The sequence below is a fragment of the Tachypleus tridentatus genome, chromosome 2, assembly GCF_004210375.1.
Source record: "Tachypleus tridentatus isolate NWPU-2018 chromosome 2, ASM421037v1, whole genome shotgun sequence".
Lineage (NCBI taxonomy): Eukaryota > Metazoa > Arthropoda > Merostomata > Xiphosura > Limulidae > Tachypleus > Tachypleus tridentatus.
Window position 1 is genome coordinate 133,445,338 of NC_134826.1, and position 20,004 is coordinate 133,465,341.

Below are 20,004 nucleotides of genomic sequence, written 5' to 3' on the forward strand. Positions count from 1 at the left end.
ATTGTTGGTAGAGGGCGTCTTTTCCACAACATCATATCATAGGATGAAACAATAACGTGAGAAAGGAAGTGGATGATAAAAGGCTATGTTTTAGTGAGACACACACACATTTTTAAACTTATTTCTATTTTTTTTAAAAGACATGCATATACATATGTATTAGGTAAGGATCCTCCATCATTACCTGTTTTTTAATCTACTAATTTAGAACTTTGGTGTAGACTATAAGGCCTTCAGCAAGACGTGTCCAGACTGTCCTCCAGATTTTTTAAAATTAGCATTACACTGTTGTAGGGTGAGTATTTATTATTCCTGTATGACCTTTGTACTGTTTTGGTTTATTTCTTAAAAGCCTGTGTTTGTTATTTCCTAGTTCAGTGAATAGTTTGGTGGAACTAGAATTAAGAACTGTGAAAAATACTGTTTCTTGATTTTCATTATTTGTTACAAAAATTGTTTTTGTGTCTTTTAAATCGAAGGAACTATGTGGCTCGTAAAAACTATTGTATTTAGTTTTAATTTACTTGGTCATTATTAATTGGTAAAGAACTAGGTTTAATTATATTTTTGAACTTGTTTTATGCATAGATTGACCCTAAATATCGTCCATCATTCAAAGCAATAGTTGAAGAGTTAGAAACCATGGTTTATTCTGAGAAACCTCAACTCAATGGTGTATCTTATAGAGCCAAGCAGGCTCCTTCTGATGGTGAATGGGATGAAGATGAAACAGAAAACTACAGAAGTGTTCAAGCCATCTGTGAGAACTGCTTAATCTTAGTTTTGTATTATTTTTAATTTTGAGTAATTTGTGTATAATAATGAAGACATCACTATATATACATTTGTTCATAATCTTTTTTTATTTCTTAGTATGTTCATTGTTTATGAATTTTTTGAGAAAAAATATATTTTGCAGAATGATTTACACTATTAAATCTGGATATGTGCAGGTCAAAGTTCACATATCATAACTTTTTTATTGAGAAACAATTAAAATTTAGTTAAAACTACTTTTTTACTATCTACATACATTAATAAATTTAACAACAAATTATAGTTTATAAATTTTTATATTATCTGAGTTTTAATTTATTCAGTTTTAAAGAATTTATTGAAATAACTTCCCAGCCTGCACCAGTCAGATTAACATGATTTGGTGGTACTGTTACTTTTCATTTGTAGATTTTTTTTCTCTTCCGTTACAAGGACTTTAGATTGTAGAACCAATAACAAACATATTGCTATAGATATTGATAAGTCAAAATACAAACTTTCAAACTTTATCACTGTTTGTCCAACATTTCAAATAAATGTCTATAATTCTCTCTTTGGTGGGAAGGTTATTGGATGTCTTTATAATCAGTGTGAGGAATAATTTTTACAGTAGTTAAATTATATGATTCTCTATTTTGTTGTAATTGTAAAAGCTGATAATTCACTTTAATGACTAAATAGTTGTGGACTAAAGCCACCGCTCTGAGAAGTGATGAATTTAAAAAAAAATCTATGTAGGTTAATTAAAAAGCCAGACATTAGTGTTTGATGTATTTATTGCATACTAAAATGAAAATTTAAAGCTACAAGAATTAATTTTGACAACTAACATCATGGGGAAAAAAAAAGCTCACTAAACCAGTACCTGTGAGTGCAAAATCTCTTAAAATATGTACTAAACACTTTGCATTTTTATTCATATTTCTATCTATTGCTATATTTTTAAACAAACTAACTAAAAGGTAAAAGTGAGATACATGTTAGGTTTAATAAGAAAATGTAAATAAGAAATTATTAAAAAAAACTTCTCGAGGCAAGCGTGTGCGTGATAGCCAGCATATGATGCAACTTGATACTTTTGTGAATATGATTTGCACTAAGCTCTTGCCAAGTAATTTATTGCTTTGTCATGCTAGTTAGAAATAGTTAAAAGAGTTAAAAACAGTTAAATAAAAAAAGATGTTAACTGTTATTACAAGCTTGAGGTAATTATGAAAAATTACTAATCTTTTTTAAAAGTCTGTAATAATTATTGAAAATAATTAAAAAACATTTATTCCATATTTTTCAACTTCTGATAAAAATTATTTTTCTACATTTAGTTTTAGCAGAAAAAAATATTTAAGAGGTTATAGAGGTTTTGAAAACGAAATATGAAAAGTTTACAATGAAAAGAAGTATTGAAAACCACCTTTCACTAGGGCAATCCACAAAAAAATATTTAGTAATTGTACTTATTTAAAAAGTCATATATATTGTGTATAACATTATTTTTAACGCTTACTAAAAGCTGGTCATATTTTCTGAAGATACATCCAGTTACTTCAGAGCTGCAGTATATATAGATTTGTGGTTACAAGATCAGTAAAAATGATTGAATCCATATACAGAGAATTAAAAAGAGCAGAAAATACTAGCTTATTTAATTAGATCATACACTTAGACATTCATTGTTGTCTAACATTGAAATGAAGTTGCATCTCTAGACTCTTACCATGTAATAAAGTTGTAGTTTGAAATAAGTTTCACGTAACAATGAAACCATCAGTTCAGATATTTTTAGTTACCAAACAAATTTGCTCAGTGGTGTTAGACTAATGGTCTTGTCCAAATAATTACTTAATAATTACAAATATTTTCAAATATTATAGGAGACATTTCTCTAATTAGCCAAATATTATGATTTTTTTTTAAAACCAGAAGCGAGAAAAAAAATATAAAGACCTAAATCCACTTCTTAGGCTTAGAGTAAAGGGTTCAACTTGGGGTTTTATCAGCAGTAAACAAACAAAGAAAATTTTTATTTTGTTTTTGTAATGGTATGGTGTTATTTTGTAGGATATAACTGAATATGAATAAAATTGTTAGTAAATCATATTTGGATTGATATGAGAACTCTTCAGAGTGAAGAGGTCAGAGTTACTCATTTAGAACCAACTTGCAGTAACAGAAGATTGGATGATTTGTTTGTAGATAGTCTTGAAAATATTGATAGACTCAGAAACATGGTTGATAGTGTGTCTAAACAGTTCTTTAATAGAACCCCTCGGTGTGGATTCCTGAACATGGTGAGGGGACCTCCCAGGGAAGGTTCTGTTCTTTCAGGTTACCTCCTCTGGGATCTAAACATCCACCCACGTGCATGGCGACCTGTAAAGGGGAGGAGATGATCCTTGTGGTTGAGGGATTCCACCATAACACACCACTTTGGGTTTGAATTCCTGTGGACGGGCAGCCTTTGGGTGGCCCCCCTTGGGTCAATCGGCTGGTCCACTTGGGCTAGAGTCAACCAGGTACCAGTGTTGGAAGTTCTCAATGGGTGTTGAGTACATTTTGTCTGATGCTGGTGTTTGGGTATAGTGCTCATGAAACCGTGGCATTGCTGCATTGTCCATGCTTGATGTTGTAGTGCGTCCCCTCCTGGGGCTCCATGGTGGGTGGGGTCAGTGAGCACTGAAATTTTCTTTTTTTCCTATGGATCTTCCTAATAAAAATTTAAATAAAATAGTGAAAAAACAGTCAGTAGGTAAATGTCTTGAAGACTCTGATCAGTAATCAATCATCAACATCTGTACCACCAGTTGTATCTCATTTTCTCATCCCACATTCTCTTTCAGAGAAACCTTTAGGGCAAATGTTCCCCTTTTTTATTCAGAAGGGACTGGAGGGACTTGCTGGCTCTTCAAAGTCAATAAAGAAGCTTCAATCTGGAGACAAATTGGTTGAAACATTGACATCCCAACACAGTGAACTCCTCTTGAATTCAAAGGCAATTGGGGATATACCTATTGAGGTTACACCTCATGCTACTTTGAATTCATCCCGAGGAGTTATTGTTGAGAGGTATTTGAAGTTTCTTGCTGATTTCTCTACTCAAGGAGTTTCTGCAGTGAAGCACATCTTCACCCACAAAGATGGAGTTACATTGCCAATAAATATCCTCGTTTTGACATTTACATCACCATGTGCACCTGCCACCATCAAGGCAGGTTATCTTTATTGTAAGATATGGCAGTACATTCCAAACCCTCTCCGATGTTTCCAGTGTCAGAGGTTCGGTCACTCAAAGACTTCATGTCATGGTTCCTTGACATGTGCTCGATGTGGTGGCAAGGACCACGATGCCTATTGTGTTAACTGCAATAGTTCTCACCCTTTCTACTTTCGTTCTTGCCCTAAATGGTTGGAGGAAAAAGAGGTGCAGTGTTTGAAAATGACTCATAACATTACTTATCCTGTGGCTTGGAAATTGCTGTCCACCACTTCATCTCGGACATGTGCTGCTGCACTTCGTTCCACAATTACAGTGGGAGTGCAAACAGATCTCTCTGTGCCTCCAAGAGAATTGTTCTCAAAACAAATGAAAATCCTTCTGATTTCCATGGTTAAAAAAGTTGATGAATCAACTTCTACACTCATTTCTGTTCCTCCTATGCATTCCAACAAACCCCAAGATTCACATTCTTTGGTTCCAGGTATAGACATTTCTTTGGATGCATCTTTTTTCTCTCACCCCAAGATGCAAAACAGTCATTCGCTCACATTCTCAGTCACTGGAATCCCCTTCCAACAACAAAGACCTACCCAATCGACCCAGGGCAGGATCCATGGAGGTTGATAGACCTCCCCTGAATAAAGACAGTAAGGAAAAAAGACGTGGTCATATACAGAAGGGTTCTCCAGCCAATTCACCAACATACCATTAAAAATGGCCACCTTGATACAATGAAACTGTCGAGATTTATGATCTAATCTGGATGATATCAAAACGCTGATTGCTTCCAACCATCCTGTTTGTCTTTCTTTACAAGAAACATTTCTAAAACCTGCTAATACAGTCACCATTTGGCAGTTTTCTCTGTACAGAAATGACAGGCTGTGTGATGGATGAGTACATGAAGGGGTGGCACTATTGGTTGATCAGCATGTGCCTACCCTGTCTTTGTCACTCAACACACCCTTGGAGGCTGTAGCCATCTGTGTTTCCTTGGGTCATACCATCACAGTTAGTTTTATCTACCTGTCGCCTGGAGAGTCATATGATCAATCAGACCTTGATGTTCTCGTTGAACAATTGCCGTCTCTCTTTCTAATCCTGGGGGACTTTAATGGTCATCATCCTCTCTGGGAAAGTGCTGTTATTGATGGGAGGGGTCACTCTGTAGAGCATATGCTCTCTGATCACAACCTCTCTCTTTTCAATACTGGTTCTTCCACTTATCTTCATGCACCAAGTCAGTCCTTTTCTGCTATTGATTTTTCTGTTTTCTCCCCTTCATTATTCTCCCATTTTTCATGAGGCAGTGATCATTTTCCTATATTTTTGAGAGAGACGCCGTGGTCGAAGCCACCCCGTCTGCATACCCCGGTGGAAGCTTGATCAAGCAGACTGGTCTACTTTCATTACTCTCATGGTACTTGATCCACCCTTCGTCTGTCAGCCATCAGTAGACATCTGTGTGGCAGGAGTAACTGACTGTATTATACAAGCAGCTGCTCAATGTATTCCTAAAACCTCAACACGTTTTCCACTATATTCTTGTCCGTGGTGGAATCCTATCTGCCACATGGCATGGGAGGCTCAAAAACAGGCCTGGGATACTTTCCTCAGATATTTCACACTTTCAGACCACATCTCTTTTTAACTGGCCTGTGCACATGCTAGGTGGGTAAGACGTCAAAGCCAGAAGGAATCTTGGATTAAGTTCACAACTAGCATATCTTTTACCACCAGTTCCAAAGTCATATGGGACAGGGTTCAAAAGGTCTGTGGGCACTGCAATTCTGTCCCCCTCTTGATCTTACTCTCTGATGGCCAAGAAGTGGCTGATATCTGGAGCATCACTGATACCCTAGGTGAAAGCTTTTGGTGGGTATCTAGCACTTCTGCTTGTTCCTCCACCTTATTGGCCATCAAGACTCGGGCAGAGCAATCACCTCTTTCCTTTTGAAGTGATTGTCTTTCTTGAACTGACTATAATCCTCCCTTTTCACTGGTGGAACTAAAACTGGCCCTTCATTGGTCTGGCAGTACATCTGTTGGACCACATGATGTACACTAAGACATGCTGCACCATCTATCTATTGCTTCTCTTGATACTCTTGTAATTGTTTGTAATCAGATCTGGCAGGAGAATGTTTTTCATAATGCCTGGCACCAGGCTAGTATCTTACCTTTTTCTAAGCTTGGGAAGGATTTGAAGATTCTTTCAAACTACTGTCCAGTTGCTTTGACGAGCTGTCTCTGTAAGACCTTAGAGAGGATGGTTAATACTCGTCTTGTTTGGTTCCTTGAATCATACAACCTTCTCTTGCCCACCCAATGTGGGTTTTGACGACAGCACTCCACCATGGACCACTTGATTCAACTTGAAATGTCAATCAGAGAAGCTTTCCTCAAATGACAACATCTTGTATCAATATTCTTTGACACTGAGAAGGCTTATGACACAACATGGAGGTATGGCATTTTGCGGAACCTCCATATATATGGGTTACAGGGCCATTTACCCATTTTTATTAAAAAATTTTTAATGGACAGGAAATTCCAAGTTTGTTTCGGTTCGACACTTTTAAGCACTTTTCTGCAGGAACTTGGAGTCCCTCAGGGCTGTGTTTTGAGTGTCACACTTTTCAGTATAAAAATAAATGCCATCACTGAACAACTCCCTCCTACTGTTGCAAACGGGCTCTATGCCAACGACTTTCACATCTCATGTCAGCTGTCAAACATGAGATATATTGAGCGGCAACTACAAACTGCCCTCGATCATGTACTGAAGTGGATCACGGCAAACAGCTTTAATTTCTCTCTCTCTAAAACCGTTTGCATGCACTTTTGCCACCAACGGGGTATTCACCCTGACCTGAACTCCGTATCAGTAAAGTTTCACTGCCTATGGTCTCTGAGACCAAGTTCTTGGGGCTTATCTTTGACCATAAACTGACCTTTATACCACACTTAAAGCAGTTACGGGTCAAATGTACAAGAGCACTGAACATCCTCCGTATCCTCTTTACCACCAGTTGGGGAGCTGATCGATGTTCTACATTAAAGATATCGTCCTCTTATTCAATCGAAACTCGACTGGATAACTGGTCTATGACTCTACCAGACCCTTAGCCTTAAAGATGCTGGACCCCATTCATCATCAAGGACTTTGGTTTTGCACCGGGGCTTTATGCGCCTCCACAGTTCAGAGCTTGCACATAGAGTTTCACAAACCTTCTTTGCACCTTTACTGTCTGCAACTGTCTTTACTATATTCTTCAAAACTTCATTCCTTACCAAAGCATCCTACTTGGGGATGCGTTTTCCTTCCTTGGTGGGCCATACTTATTCAGAACAGACGATCTGTCATTGCTCCTTTTAGCCTTTGCATCCAGGCACAGTTGGATGAATTGGGTCTGTCCTTGGATAACATTGCAGTATCCACTGGTCAGTCCATCCCATCATGGCTTATTATAGTCCCCAAATGTGACCTTTCTTTAAGTCATCAGAAAAGAGCAGATACTCCCAATTGGAAGTACTGTCTTTTATTTACTGAACATTTTTCAAACAATCTTTCCATTCCAATTTATACGGATGGTTCCAAATCAGGTGACTCTGTGGGCTCTGCCATGGTTTGTTGTGGTTTGGTGGTTGCACGCAGAAGCCCTACAGCTTCTTTGTTTGCTGCTGAACTGTACACCATTTCTCTTGCCTTGGATCATGTTGAAGCTAAGCAGTACTCCAACTGCACTATTTATACTGACTCGCTTAGTTCTCTTCTTGCTCTGGAATTGCTTTACGTTAGTTCACACCCTGTTCTTGCTGATATTTAAAACCGACTGGCCCATTTCTCATTAACATCTACTTATATCCAGTTTTTCTAGATACCAGGCCATGTCGGTATTCGGGGAAACGAGCTTACAGACACGGCAGCTAAATCTATCTGCTCTGGCACTATCACTGCAGTGCCTATTCCATACATGGACTATGGTCCTGTATTCAAGGCTCAGCTCCGTGCCAGCTGGCAGTCGACTTGGAGTGAGCATTGCGAAAACAAGCTTTTCCAAATAAAACTCTATATTGGACTTTGGCTGTCTTGCTTCCGTAAGGATCGGAAGGAGGAAGTTGTTCTGATGCACCAGTGTGTAGTCTATGTAACACTCAAATCACAATAAGCCACATTTTACTTTTTTGCCATGGTTATGACTCTCAATGATGGCATCATTTTCAACATGTTCTGTCCCAAGGTTTGTTTACCCATAACATTAGACAGTATTATTGGTGACAGTGACACTGTTCACCTTGATAAAGTTTTTAGTTTTTTAAAGGCCATTGATCTTTTTAATCTCATTTAAGTGTTGGATATTTATTTATTAAACCTTTTTTATTGTGGCTCCCTTTTAAGAATCACAATCTCTCTTATTCTATTTGAAATTAGAAAAAGGCCGTAACATTAAATATCTCAACACCAGGACTGGAAAGGCGAACTTCAGGTGACTAACGCTGCTGTTTGAACTATCCCTTTGAACTACCCATTAGTCATCCTGACAAGTTATTATTACAATTTTGCTGCATGTCTTTTAAAACTTTTATTATTTTACTTTTTCATAATGGCCATAATGACACATAACCCAGAACCAGGACTGGAAAGACCAACTCAGGTGACTTACGGTGGTTCTTGTACTTACTTGTTAGTCTTCCTTGCAGGTTGTGATAATTACCATTATGCTGCAGAAAGTTCTTTACAAGTTCTCTTACTGTAGTTTCTCTCTTAACATTGTGGACTGGATGTCAACATTGGTTTTATGCTATTTATGTTTTTACATGCTGTTTTGGTTTATTTTCATTTTCTTTTATGAATTTTACTACATTTACTTTATTTTCACCTTTTTACTGTACATTTTGCACAGATAGCCTAGCTGCTTTGTGCCATAAAACACTAAATCAACCAACCAATCTTTACTAGAAAATGTGTAAAACAGAAAAAAAGCTTTGAAACCAAGTTAGGTCTAGCAGTTGTAGTTCATTAATTGGAAAGAGATGTACAAATCTTGGACTACCTATCAACAGGTGATAGTAAAACCTCTCTTATCTCAAAATTATGTGAACATTAAGATTAATCTTTTTTATGAATAACGTGATGTCCATATTTTTGTAACAAGATGAAAAAGAAATGAATTTCTCCTTCGGTGCAGCAATTCTTGTTTTTGTAACAAGTTACTCCTGTGTCCTTTTTATATACGAGGAAGAAGTTTGGATTTTATTTTTCACACTGTAACAAGTTAAAAAATGTCACTTTTTGGTTTACTAGGTGTTCTTTTATTTTTCTTTGTACAAGATAAAAATGTACTTTCTCTGCGTAATATATGCCCTTTATATTTCCTTGCTTTATAAAAGAAAAAAAAAGACTATTTTTTTCAGTTTAACAAGATACTCTTATAACTTGTTTTCTATTTAACAGTGTATTGTCTATGTAACAATGTAAAAGTTATTCCTTTCTTGTTTTAAATAAAGAATGAAAAAGATTAATGTATAACATTTTTGTTTATATAGTTAGACAAAATACAAAGCTACTGATTAGACATGTGAATGTTTTGATATTAAGATAAGTAACTTTAGTTTCAGAGGATTATTTTTGTCCTTCAAGTATTGAGTTTATGAGATGAATACTAAGAAAACTTTGTTTTAAGAGGTGTTTATTTCTTTCCTGTTCTGGTTATTTTATTTAGTTAGTAACCGAAGAAGCTGGTGTGAAGACAGCCAACAGCTAATACCGGTTGAAACTCCTCGTAAAATCAAACCCCCTCGTGTGACTCCAAAAGACATTGGAGAAGTAATGTCAAAAGATGACCCTCATTATGTCCCCAATAGCAACTCTCAGAATCCCTTCAATACACATTTTCTCTTCAAGGGACAAAAGAAGATTGTGGAACAGCCAGCAATATTGTCCCCCAGCTGTTCTTATGACCTTCCATCTCCATCAGGAGCACCAACTCCCCCTTCAAGCCCAATCAGTCCAGAAGAGGCTTTGTCATCTGCAAAAGTATCTCTGTCCACAGGGCTTCAAAGGCTTTCTGTCCATTCTCATGCTCCTTCTCCGACATTACTGCAGCAGACATTAAGACATATTTCCAGCTGTAAGTCAGATAGCCACATACCTGAATCACCTAACTCTCTTTCTCCAGAACCACCAGCTGAGGCCAGACTTGTAGTGTCGAGTTCCGTCCAGAACAATTCAACGTGCTGTGAGAAGAGTGAGGAAGAAAATGAGGATGTTGGGTTTGTGCCGTTCAGTTCAGGTTCCACTTTAATACCACTCTTGCAGCACAGTCAGGTTTTTTCCAGTGCCAAAGTACATAGTTCCTGTACACATTTCAAGTCAAGTGGATCATGGGAGGCCAGTGAGCAGTACTCTTGTTGCTTTGAAGAGGAAGGAAGGTCAGAAAGTTGTTTCAATTCTGAGAAGGATTCTAGTCAAGCAGCTCTGGGAAGGAAAAGGCCATCTTCCTATCACTCAGATGACTCTGGCTGTTACTGTAGTGTCCCTTGTTCACAGCAGGCAACAGAAATGGTGTTGCTAAATGTGAGAAATAATGTGGAATCTAGTTTAGAAGAATTGAGTGTGTATGAAAGAGATGCTGTTGCAGAGGATGACCCAACATTTACCATCAACCATCGTAGAAAAAGTATATTGATAAGTAATGAACTGAAGCCCTCTGGCTGTGAGTCTGTTGACTTTAAAAACTGGCCAAAGTTGCCTAGTCAAAATTTTTTTGTTAGAGAAGTTACAAAAGATCCTGAAACAGTGATTGAACAGCCTCATCCTGATTCTTTCCTATTTGGCAATGGAAGGACAGCCAAGTTTCTCAAGACGTCAGAGGAACATAAAGACAGGTTTGAAAGACTTTTAGTTGTTATTAGTATTATATTCTTTGGACAATTTGGTATTAGTAGGGTGTGAATGGTTTAGTTAAAAAAAGCAAATTATAATGGGTACATAGTATTCTATGTTTTTCTGAACAAATGTTTATGAAACGTTTTATACTGTTTCATGGAGTTTGGTTATATTAACATTTCTCCTCTTCTGCCATAAATCTTATAATTACAATGTTCATAATTTTTTAGAAAAGGTATTGTATTCACTGTCTTCTAAGTTCCTACAAAATCAGTAAATAGAAAATAAAATCATTATTCATAATTTTTTACCAACTTTGAATGTATCAGTACTAATAATCCAGTGGATTTTAAAAATAAATATTTTACATACATAAAATGGTGATTTGCATAATTGTAGTCTTAAGTGTTAGATTATTTGTTCTGTTCTGCACTGGAGAATAGTATTATGTTCTGTTTTGTGTACATGATACATTATTTGGTATGTGTGCCTAATGTAACAAATAATATAAAAGGCTCAACACATTTTTGTATGGTTTCTTAACCATTTGATGATACACATTGGCTCACTATATACAGTTTCTTAACCCTTTGATGACCAACATGGGTTGATTATGTACTTAGTTTTTGCATTAGGTTAGGTGTTTTTACTAATATAGGCTTATTTTCCAGATGCTGAAGAGGTATTAATCAAGATGAAATAAATTGTCTGATATCTTGGTATTGTGCTGGTTCATGTGCATTTTGTTGGTTATTTGATTTATGTGCAAATTATTTTCCTAAATGAAGAAATTTCAATGATAATTATAAGTTGCAAATCTCAAAAATATTTTTTTTTTCTTTTATAGGCTAGATTAAGAAGAGAAAAACAAAGAGAAGGTGAAGGAAGGCTTGCCGATCTTATAAATAGTGAAGATATTTAATATTCTGGAGTTTTAAAAGACTTGGATGTCATAGGCAGTATCCTACATTGAAATTTTGAGTGAGAAACCTCATCATTATAAACTATTAATTTTATCAACTCAAGTTTATGAGTAGAATTTTAGGTGTATTCGTTGTGTAGTCTTAACAAAAGTATGTCTACATTGCTAAGTTCATGTTGTAAATTTCAGTATTGATAGTTTTTGAGTTGAACTTTAGACAAGCTTGTCAAGATGTTATAAGCTGTTTTGAAATTTTCTGCCTGTTAAATTGGATGCCACTTGTTTTCTTTTATTGGCTTTTTTTTTTTTTTACATGTAATGTGTGATCGGGAGCTTTGATGAAATTCTTCAATGCATTTTGCTGTAACTTAAGGGCTCGTTGAATTTATAAAGTTCGTAGCATCCTGTGACCCTTACATTAAACTTACTCGTGACTTTCGTAGATTAATTATTTTTATTTAGTCTTCCATTCAGTATTTATTACATAGAAGCTATTAGTTTTTCTCCAGAATTAGAGTACTCATATTTTTCTTCCAAGTTATTTTCTGGTCTTCTCAAATGATTGTCTTGGTGAAGTAAGTAGTACTTGGTTTATAAACTCTATCCATACTTTTTTTTGTAATAAAACTTTAATTTCTAAAAACTTAATGTTTCAAATCTGTTTTCTTGCCACATGGTGGTCCTTCTTACATAAAGATAGCATCCTTACCAGTTTCACTTGTCATTTGAACAGAGTGGCCTTCAGAACACTTGCTCATTATGATTACGACTTTCTATTGGTCAGTTTGAAAGACTTGTTGTGAAAAGTCTCAGCAGTTTGTATTTTAAAACCCCATCAAAAATATGAAAATATGTATACATGTATGAAAAGTGTTTTATCAAGTAGAATAATATATTCTGAAGTTAATCTTGTACAGAGTTTGTAAGTTATTGACAGAAACCAGGTATACGTGATGTTGGTTTACCTAGTTTACCAGCTTTCTCATCTATTTGTTAGAACAGGAAGTGACGTTCATATTTCTCTTATTCTGTTAGAAGACTTGTGAAACTGTACAGTTACTTTCAAGTATTTTAAGATGGAAGGCGTTTTGATTTTTAACAATGTTGATTTTTATTATTGTTATTAATGAAGTTGGTTTATTATTATTATTATTGAGGCTGGAATTAATTGAATAATTGAATGCATATAGCATTTTCTTATTTCTATTAATAAAATTATTGTCAAAAAATTATATTTATAATATCTTTCATCAACTAAAAAAAATTGGCTTTATACTAACTTATCAAAGACAGACAATTATTGTCAAAAAATTATATTTTAATTCTTATAACAGTATGACTCTCAGTATGAGAGATTTTCTTATATAAATATTAAAAAAGTAGGTGGAGCTTGTATAAATGACCAAATAAGAATTGTTTAGGCTTACTTGCATATCCAAGGCAAATCTTACTTTTATTGTGTAGATCAATGAGAAAAATTGAAAACTTGTGAAGTATTCTAATAGTTATTTTACCAAATAGTTTATGAATATAGATATTTTCAAACCAAAACACTTAACATTTGTTAAGTTCGTTAGACAGGTTAGTATTATGCAAAACTGAAAAAATAAGTTAAAAATTGAAGATAATTTTTAAGCTGCAGAAGACAAAGTCAATAAAAATATGGCCTGTAGAGGGCTGTTAAAAATACAACAAATGGAATTCCTAGTTTTCACAAGCTTTGATCACACTGAGCTTTCTCCAGTCATGTTAAAATATGTTTGTTTTTTCTGAAGTAATGTGATACTGAAAATATTAATGTCTACAGTTAAATAGTTAATACAAAAGGTTATTGTATTTATTTCTGAGGCTGCAAAATGAGTTTAACCTTTCAAATATGGTATGCTTTTACAATATTAAACTGAGGTAGATGATTCCACTCTGGTGATACATGAAAATTATGAATTTGAATTGAAGATACTTGTGCTAAGAACCAGATATTACATATAGCACACTTACTTTTTATTTGCTTAATAATACGCGTAATTTTTTTAGAACTTTGTTCAGTATTTTATTTGTGTTAAATTAGAACTTTCATTTCTTAAAAGAGATTGGAAGAACTCACTGCTTTAAAACAAGTCTGTATGTTTGTGACCTCTTATTCTGAACTCAGAAGTATAAATGCTGTGCTTGCTGACTGATAGAGAGATAGCTGGTAAACTAGTTGCATGAAATGTAACCTCAGATCTTCCATGAATTTAATAAAAAAAATTTTTATCAAAGACTTGTCTTGCTTTTCTTTAAAGTATGTATACATAAGTATACCAAAAAGAAGGCAGAATGTAAAACTGATGTAATTAAAATATATATTGCATAAAAAAGGTTGATTCTCAGCGAATCCTTTACCTCTTCTTCAGAAAAACATTAAAGTTAAACATAAGTTACAAAATCGTCGTTTTCAAAACGCTAAAAAAAATATAGGACAGTGCTGCAAAACAGTTTATTAGTTATTTGAAATATTTGTTTCTGTACAGGTTTTTAATGAAACAGGTTTGCTTGCTTGCTTTTGTGGCCCAACATGAATAGGTGGTTTAGGCACTAGACTCGTAATATGAGAGTCGCGGGTTCAAATCCTCGTCACACCAAACATGCTTGACCTTTCAGCTGTGGGAGCGTTATTAATATGATGGTAAATCTCACTATTTGTTAGCCCAAGAGTTGGTGGTGGGTGGTGATTACTAGCTCAATTTCCTTTTGTCTTACACTGCTAAGTTAGGGACGGCTAGCGTAGATAGCCCTCAGGTAGCTTTGTGCGAAATTAAAACAAACAAACAAACAATCAAGATAATAGTTTCAAATATAGTATCCCGAAATTCAACTTTACGTTGTGAATTCAAGGTTGAAATTCACGCTAGATGTACAGTTACAAAATTCAACTGTTGGACCAAAGTTGTTGATATTTTCTAAGTTGTTTTCAAAAGTTATCAAAAGCACAAGGTTTACAAAAGTTAAGACTAATATTTGAATCTAAATTTACTAGTTTTTAAGAGTACTAAACACAAAGCTAATAATTTTATAAAACGGAGAATCTTCGGTTAATATCTAGGTTCAAAAACTCTGTTCAATTCGAAACAGAAAATGTGTATGAAACGGTCACTCAGACTAAACTTCTAAAAAAACAACACAAAACAAACCTCTATCACTAATGGTAATTTGAAGCATCTTTTTTCATCCCGCAAAAACACCGCGGGATGCAGGAAATTATGCAGTCATGTGGACAAAAGTGAATTTTTTGGTCATATTATTGGTAAAGATGGCATCTCTATAGATCCTGATAAGGTAACAATAATAAAAACTCGTCTCAACTTGTAACCGAGAATTCTACAGTTTCTTTGGACTTGCCTGATTTTGTGATCAACTTCTTCAAAATATCAGAATAATTCCTAATCTTACCAAAATTAAAGCTCGAATACATTGAGCACCACCATGGTGGCCAGTTAGAAAACTACTGCCACTCAAGAGAGGATTTGTTTATGAGGCTAGAGTGAAGTATCATACCAGTTCTGGGTGAGTAATGTGTGTTGTTAATAGAAAATTAAATATGTAGACCTTATATAAATCTGCAGTTTGTCTTTGCTGTGTGTTTATTACCTTTTTCAATTTTTGTGGATGATTTATTCACAGTAGAGTGTAGCAAGTCAACTGCTTAGATATATATACATGCACACGTGTGTGGATTTTGTAATTAACTTAATTTCAGTTGGGATGTATATTTAAAAGTGTGAACAATTTAACCTCAAACCCATCCTTGACTTTTGGTATGTTTGAATATTTGTGTATGAATTTTGATGATGATGTTCTGGTAACTCTATATACTGTTGTGATGAATGTGTTTTGTATTGTTTGTAGCTTGGTTTTTAGTATCTTGTCATGTACATTAATCCAAGCTGGAGCTGCACAGTCAAGTACTGGTCTAATATATGTTTTGTAAATTTTTAGTATATTGTCTATTGATGCTCTACTGTACTTGCCAGTTAGACTTCTAGTATAGTTGGTTCTTTGCCAGACTTTACATTTGATTTTATTTAGGTGGTTAATCCATGTTACTTTAGAGTCAAAGGTCGACAAGTTGTGTCTTTGCTGTATTTATTTTTATTTTCTATTTTTGACAGTATTCACTTATTCTATTTAATTGTGGTTGTATGTTTGTGGCTGCTATTGCTGGTGTTGAAGCACTTTTCAAGACTGCCACATCATCAGGGAACTGTGAGGAGAATCCATGATTAGCATCATTCAATAACAGTTTGTTTACATAAATGGGGTTAACCACCCCTCCCTGAGAGATACCAGCTTCTGGAGTGAAGTACTCAGAGAAATTCCCTCCACATTTATTCCACATTTTCTGTTTTCCAAAAAGTTAGATAACCAGCAAATAACTCCACGTGGTAGTCCCATTTCGTGCATACAGAACCGTAAACCATTGTGCCATACAGTGTCAAGAAAGTAGGCAACAATGCATTGATTTTGTTAAAGTTATCTATTATCTCTTCAGTCTGACTAAGTGTTCAGTTGTTTGTTCTAAATTTTCTTAAGCCAGTTTGTTCATAAGGCAATTTAAAAGATATCTCCAAGTATGTGGAGAGTCTGTTACTGATTATTCTTTCAAGAATTTTGCCTACGCAGCTTGTCAGGTTGATTGGTCGGTAAGCTATTAGGTTTATTGGCTAGCTTTCCTTCCTTATGGAACATTAATATATTAGCAAGCTTCCAAGACACTGGTATGTATCTAGAGGATAGTGATAAGTTAAAAAGTGCTTTTAGGTGGTCAAACAGTTTTGGAGTACCCTTTCCTAGGAGGGTGGCTTGTATCTCATTTTCACCTGGAGATTTGTTTTTTGTTTTTTATTGCTTCAAGAAGTTCATGTATGGGTATTTCTTTCGTTAGCATCATATCTTCATAGTTTGTTATATGTCTTGTATTTGTCTCAGATATACTTATTGGGAAAATTGGTTCAAATTGTTCTTTATTGTTTAGTATATAATTTGTGACTTTGTTATAAAAATAAGCATTCATATCTGGATCAGTATGTGTTTTAAATGTGTTCTGTAGTTGGTTTTTGTAAGCTTCAGCTTTTTCTTTGTGTAAGCTATTGTATTACTGTACACAAGTGTAGGATATTTCTTTGTGGCTGAAATGTCGTTGGTGAGTCGTTTAAGATGTGTCTAGAATTTTCTCGGGTCAGTTTTATCGTTTAATTTTGAACAAAAATTGTCCCATTTATTTTGTTTTAGTAGTTTTATTTGTACTCTAATGTGAGTTCTTGTATTGTTTATTTGCGTTCTCTGTCTCTTGTTATCATGAATTGTCTTCGTTTTTTGATTATGGTTATTATTTGTGTGTTTGGTTTCCGTGTGTTATTTGTTGTTTTGTGGGTTTTGTTTTGGTATTGTTTTATTGGTCGCTTTTTGAAGGCACTCCATTGTTTGACAGTAGTTATCCAATCCAATATGGTTTTTTACTTCTAAAATTTTATTAGGCAATTGATTGTCTAATTCTTTTTGATAGTCTTACCAATTTGTTTTATTGTAATCAAATTTTTCTTTTCTATCAGTTGTATTTTAATGGGGGGGGGGAATCGAAGACGAAGCTTTTTGGTAGATGGTCGTTATCAACATCTTTTCCCACCTGAAGTTTTATTAGCTTTTGGCTCATATTGTATGTGCTAAGACACAAGTCGAGTACGTCACTAGTGTTAGTGGCATACACTGTATGTGTTTGGGTGTTATCATTTAGTATGGCTATAAACTGTAAGAGACTTCCATTATTGTTTGTATAGTTGCATCCAAAGTTAACACTTTTACCGTTTAAGTCTCCAATGACTATAGAGTTTTGGTTGTGGGAAAATATGCTATTGAGTAATGTTATGTCTAGTTGCTTGTTTGGTGAATAGTACGTTCCTGCTATTGTCACTTTTCTATTTATTAGCAGGATATCCACAGTAACATGTTCGTTGTTACTGCTCATGTTGTCAACAGGTGCCCCCTAAGTGTTGTTATTATGTGTGATATATGAGGCATAATGTATTTTTTCAGAATGTTGATTAACATATCAATACAGTTGGTTGTTTGGTTTAGTTTTGTGTATACTGTTATAAGTTCTGTGATTATGTTTTTGACTATGGTAGTCACGTGTGTTAGCGTTTATTTCTGGGAACGGGATATTGTTTTCTTGTGATTTTTGTGTATGTATTGGGGTGTTGTTTTCTTGTGTAATAATTACTTTGTTCTTCCTGTTTATCTATCTTCTTACCTTTTAGCATTTGTGCGTACGTTTAATTTTATTTTGCATAGTTTTTATTGAGGTGTGGAAACATTGTTGGAAAGCGAGTCAAATGAGGAAATAGAAATCCAACTACAGTGGAACCACTTTAAAGCAGCCACCTTCGGAACTGAGACAAACTGGCCTGATTAGAGGGGTTCCACTGTACATAATTAGGGATTATGTAAACAAAAAAAAATGGACTTAGATTGAATGACCTCTTTCAAGGGGTGACCGAATCTGAGGGGTTCCACTGTAGCATTACACGAGTTAGTAATAATATTACAATTCGAATGCCAAAAGCTGGCAAAGAATTATAAATCAATCCAGTGTAATATGCGTCATAAAGTAATGTTGTAATACAGATTTGTTATTTTTATCATTAACTTAATTTGCCCATTAAAAATTTCAGATCACAGATCTGTAAAATGGTATTTCAGATATATTTTTGACTGCTGCAGTTGAAAACAAACCACTTGTTAACGTGCCGGCCTGCGATTCGTGATTCGCGTCCTGTTACTACGAGAAATACGTGCTCAGCATTTTGAGGTCATGGGGTGCATCATAAGAGTGACAGTCAAATACCACTTATCAGTTTGACAGGAGTTGTTCAAAAGTGATTTGTTAGCTAGATGTCTTTCCTCTAATTAACCTGTCACTTCTAAATAAGGTAAGGTGAGAGACAAGCGTATCCGAAACACTATTCATGCTAATACAGGAAGTTACTGTTTGGACGCTGAAATCTGGTGAAACTTTGAAAATAAATATGGCTCAATATTTGTGATAAAATTTACTTAAGATATTTTGTTGTTGTTTTGTGTTCAGAAATAATGAATGGATTAAGAATTAAATAACTATTACAAATTTGTACTCTAGTGTAATTTTTGTTTCCAACGAATGTAGTAGGACATTTATAAATCAGACTTACTTTTGATAGGCCTAGTACGTATCAGTTGGCCTGTGTTGTCCGCACTGGAAACACGCAAAGTACAATATGCATTACTGAACAATGTCACACGCTTACATCTCGTTGTGCACTATATTCCATAACTACAGGGTGCCCTGTAAGTCCCCTACCCATCCATATGTTATTATAAACAACGTTATAATACTAATGATGAGTTGAAGGCAGCTGTTACCGCGACATTTGGAACAATAACCCCTGCTATGTTGAGGAAAATGTCTCACAAAACATGGCGTCGCATAATATTATGCAGTGAGAATGAAGGACAGCACACAGATACACTGGATACATAAGATATATGGATGGGTAGGGACTTACGGGCCACCCTGTACATCACGTACCTTCATCTTCTTTTTAAAGTATGTACGGTGTTATAAAGTAAGGAAACATACTGTGCTTAAAGTACAGTTGTAATACGTCATGTTTATTTCAACACCTCTACATATTATATTATAAAAAATGATTTAATACGGCGTTTTCGAAACATATCTTACATGTTATTACGTAGAATATTATCTAACAGTAACTATGGGAACGACAGCTACCACTGTTAATTTATAATTCGTGAACACAAACGATTGGTTTCCAAATGGGGAAAACGTTCCATTGGTAACTGACATTTTATAAAATGTTTAACATTTAATAAATTCTTTCAAAGGCCTTCTATAATAAAGTATATTTACACCTACGAGAAATCAATCAGAAATATTGCCAGTCTTAGAATGGTAGCCTCTAAAAGAGCTATTTTATACAATAAAATATTTTGCTTGGTAACAGAACAATTTAAGTAATTATTTTTATTATTCTTACAATTTTTATTAACAAGTAAATAAATTCACTAAAATTTATTTTATATATAAATAGGTAGGGTTACTCAGAATATGACAAAATATGGAACATTTAATTTCTAGCGCTTTCGAAAGGAAAAGCTTTCTAC

General features: G+C 34.8%; 1 protein-coding gene and 1 long non-coding RNA gene across 4 annotated transcripts in view; one reads left to right on the forward strand and one right to left on the reverse strand.

Annotated features, from left to right (window-relative positions):
• Positions 1 to 14,066, forward strand: part of LOC143245148 (dual specificity testis-specific protein kinase 2-like) — a 76,195-nt gene extending 62,129 nt beyond the window's left edge. For all 3 annotated transcript variants that reach the window (XM_076491131.1, XM_076491132.1, XM_076491133.1), the window contains 4 exons: positions 209 to 295; positions 589 to 760; positions 9,718 to 10,882; positions 11,731 to 14,066. In XM_076491131.1, the coding sequence (XP_076347246.1) occupies positions 209 to 295; positions 589 to 760; positions 9,718 to 10,882; positions 11,731 to 11,740 (1,434 nt within the window). In that variant the 3' untranslated portion in view covers positions 11,741 to 14,066. The remainder of the gene's footprint in view (positions 1 to 208; positions 296 to 588; positions 761 to 9,717; positions 10,883 to 11,730) is intronic.
• LOC143245149 (uncharacterized) lies at positions 11,776 to 19,436 on the reverse strand. Its single transcript, XR_013025485.1, has 2 exons — positions 19,032 to 19,436; positions 11,776 to 14,590 (listed from the first exon to the last, which is right to left on the reverse strand). It is a non-coding gene; the product is annotated as an uncharacterized LOC143245149 (long non-coding RNA).
• Positions 19,437 to 20,004: the final 568 nt, after the last annotated feature.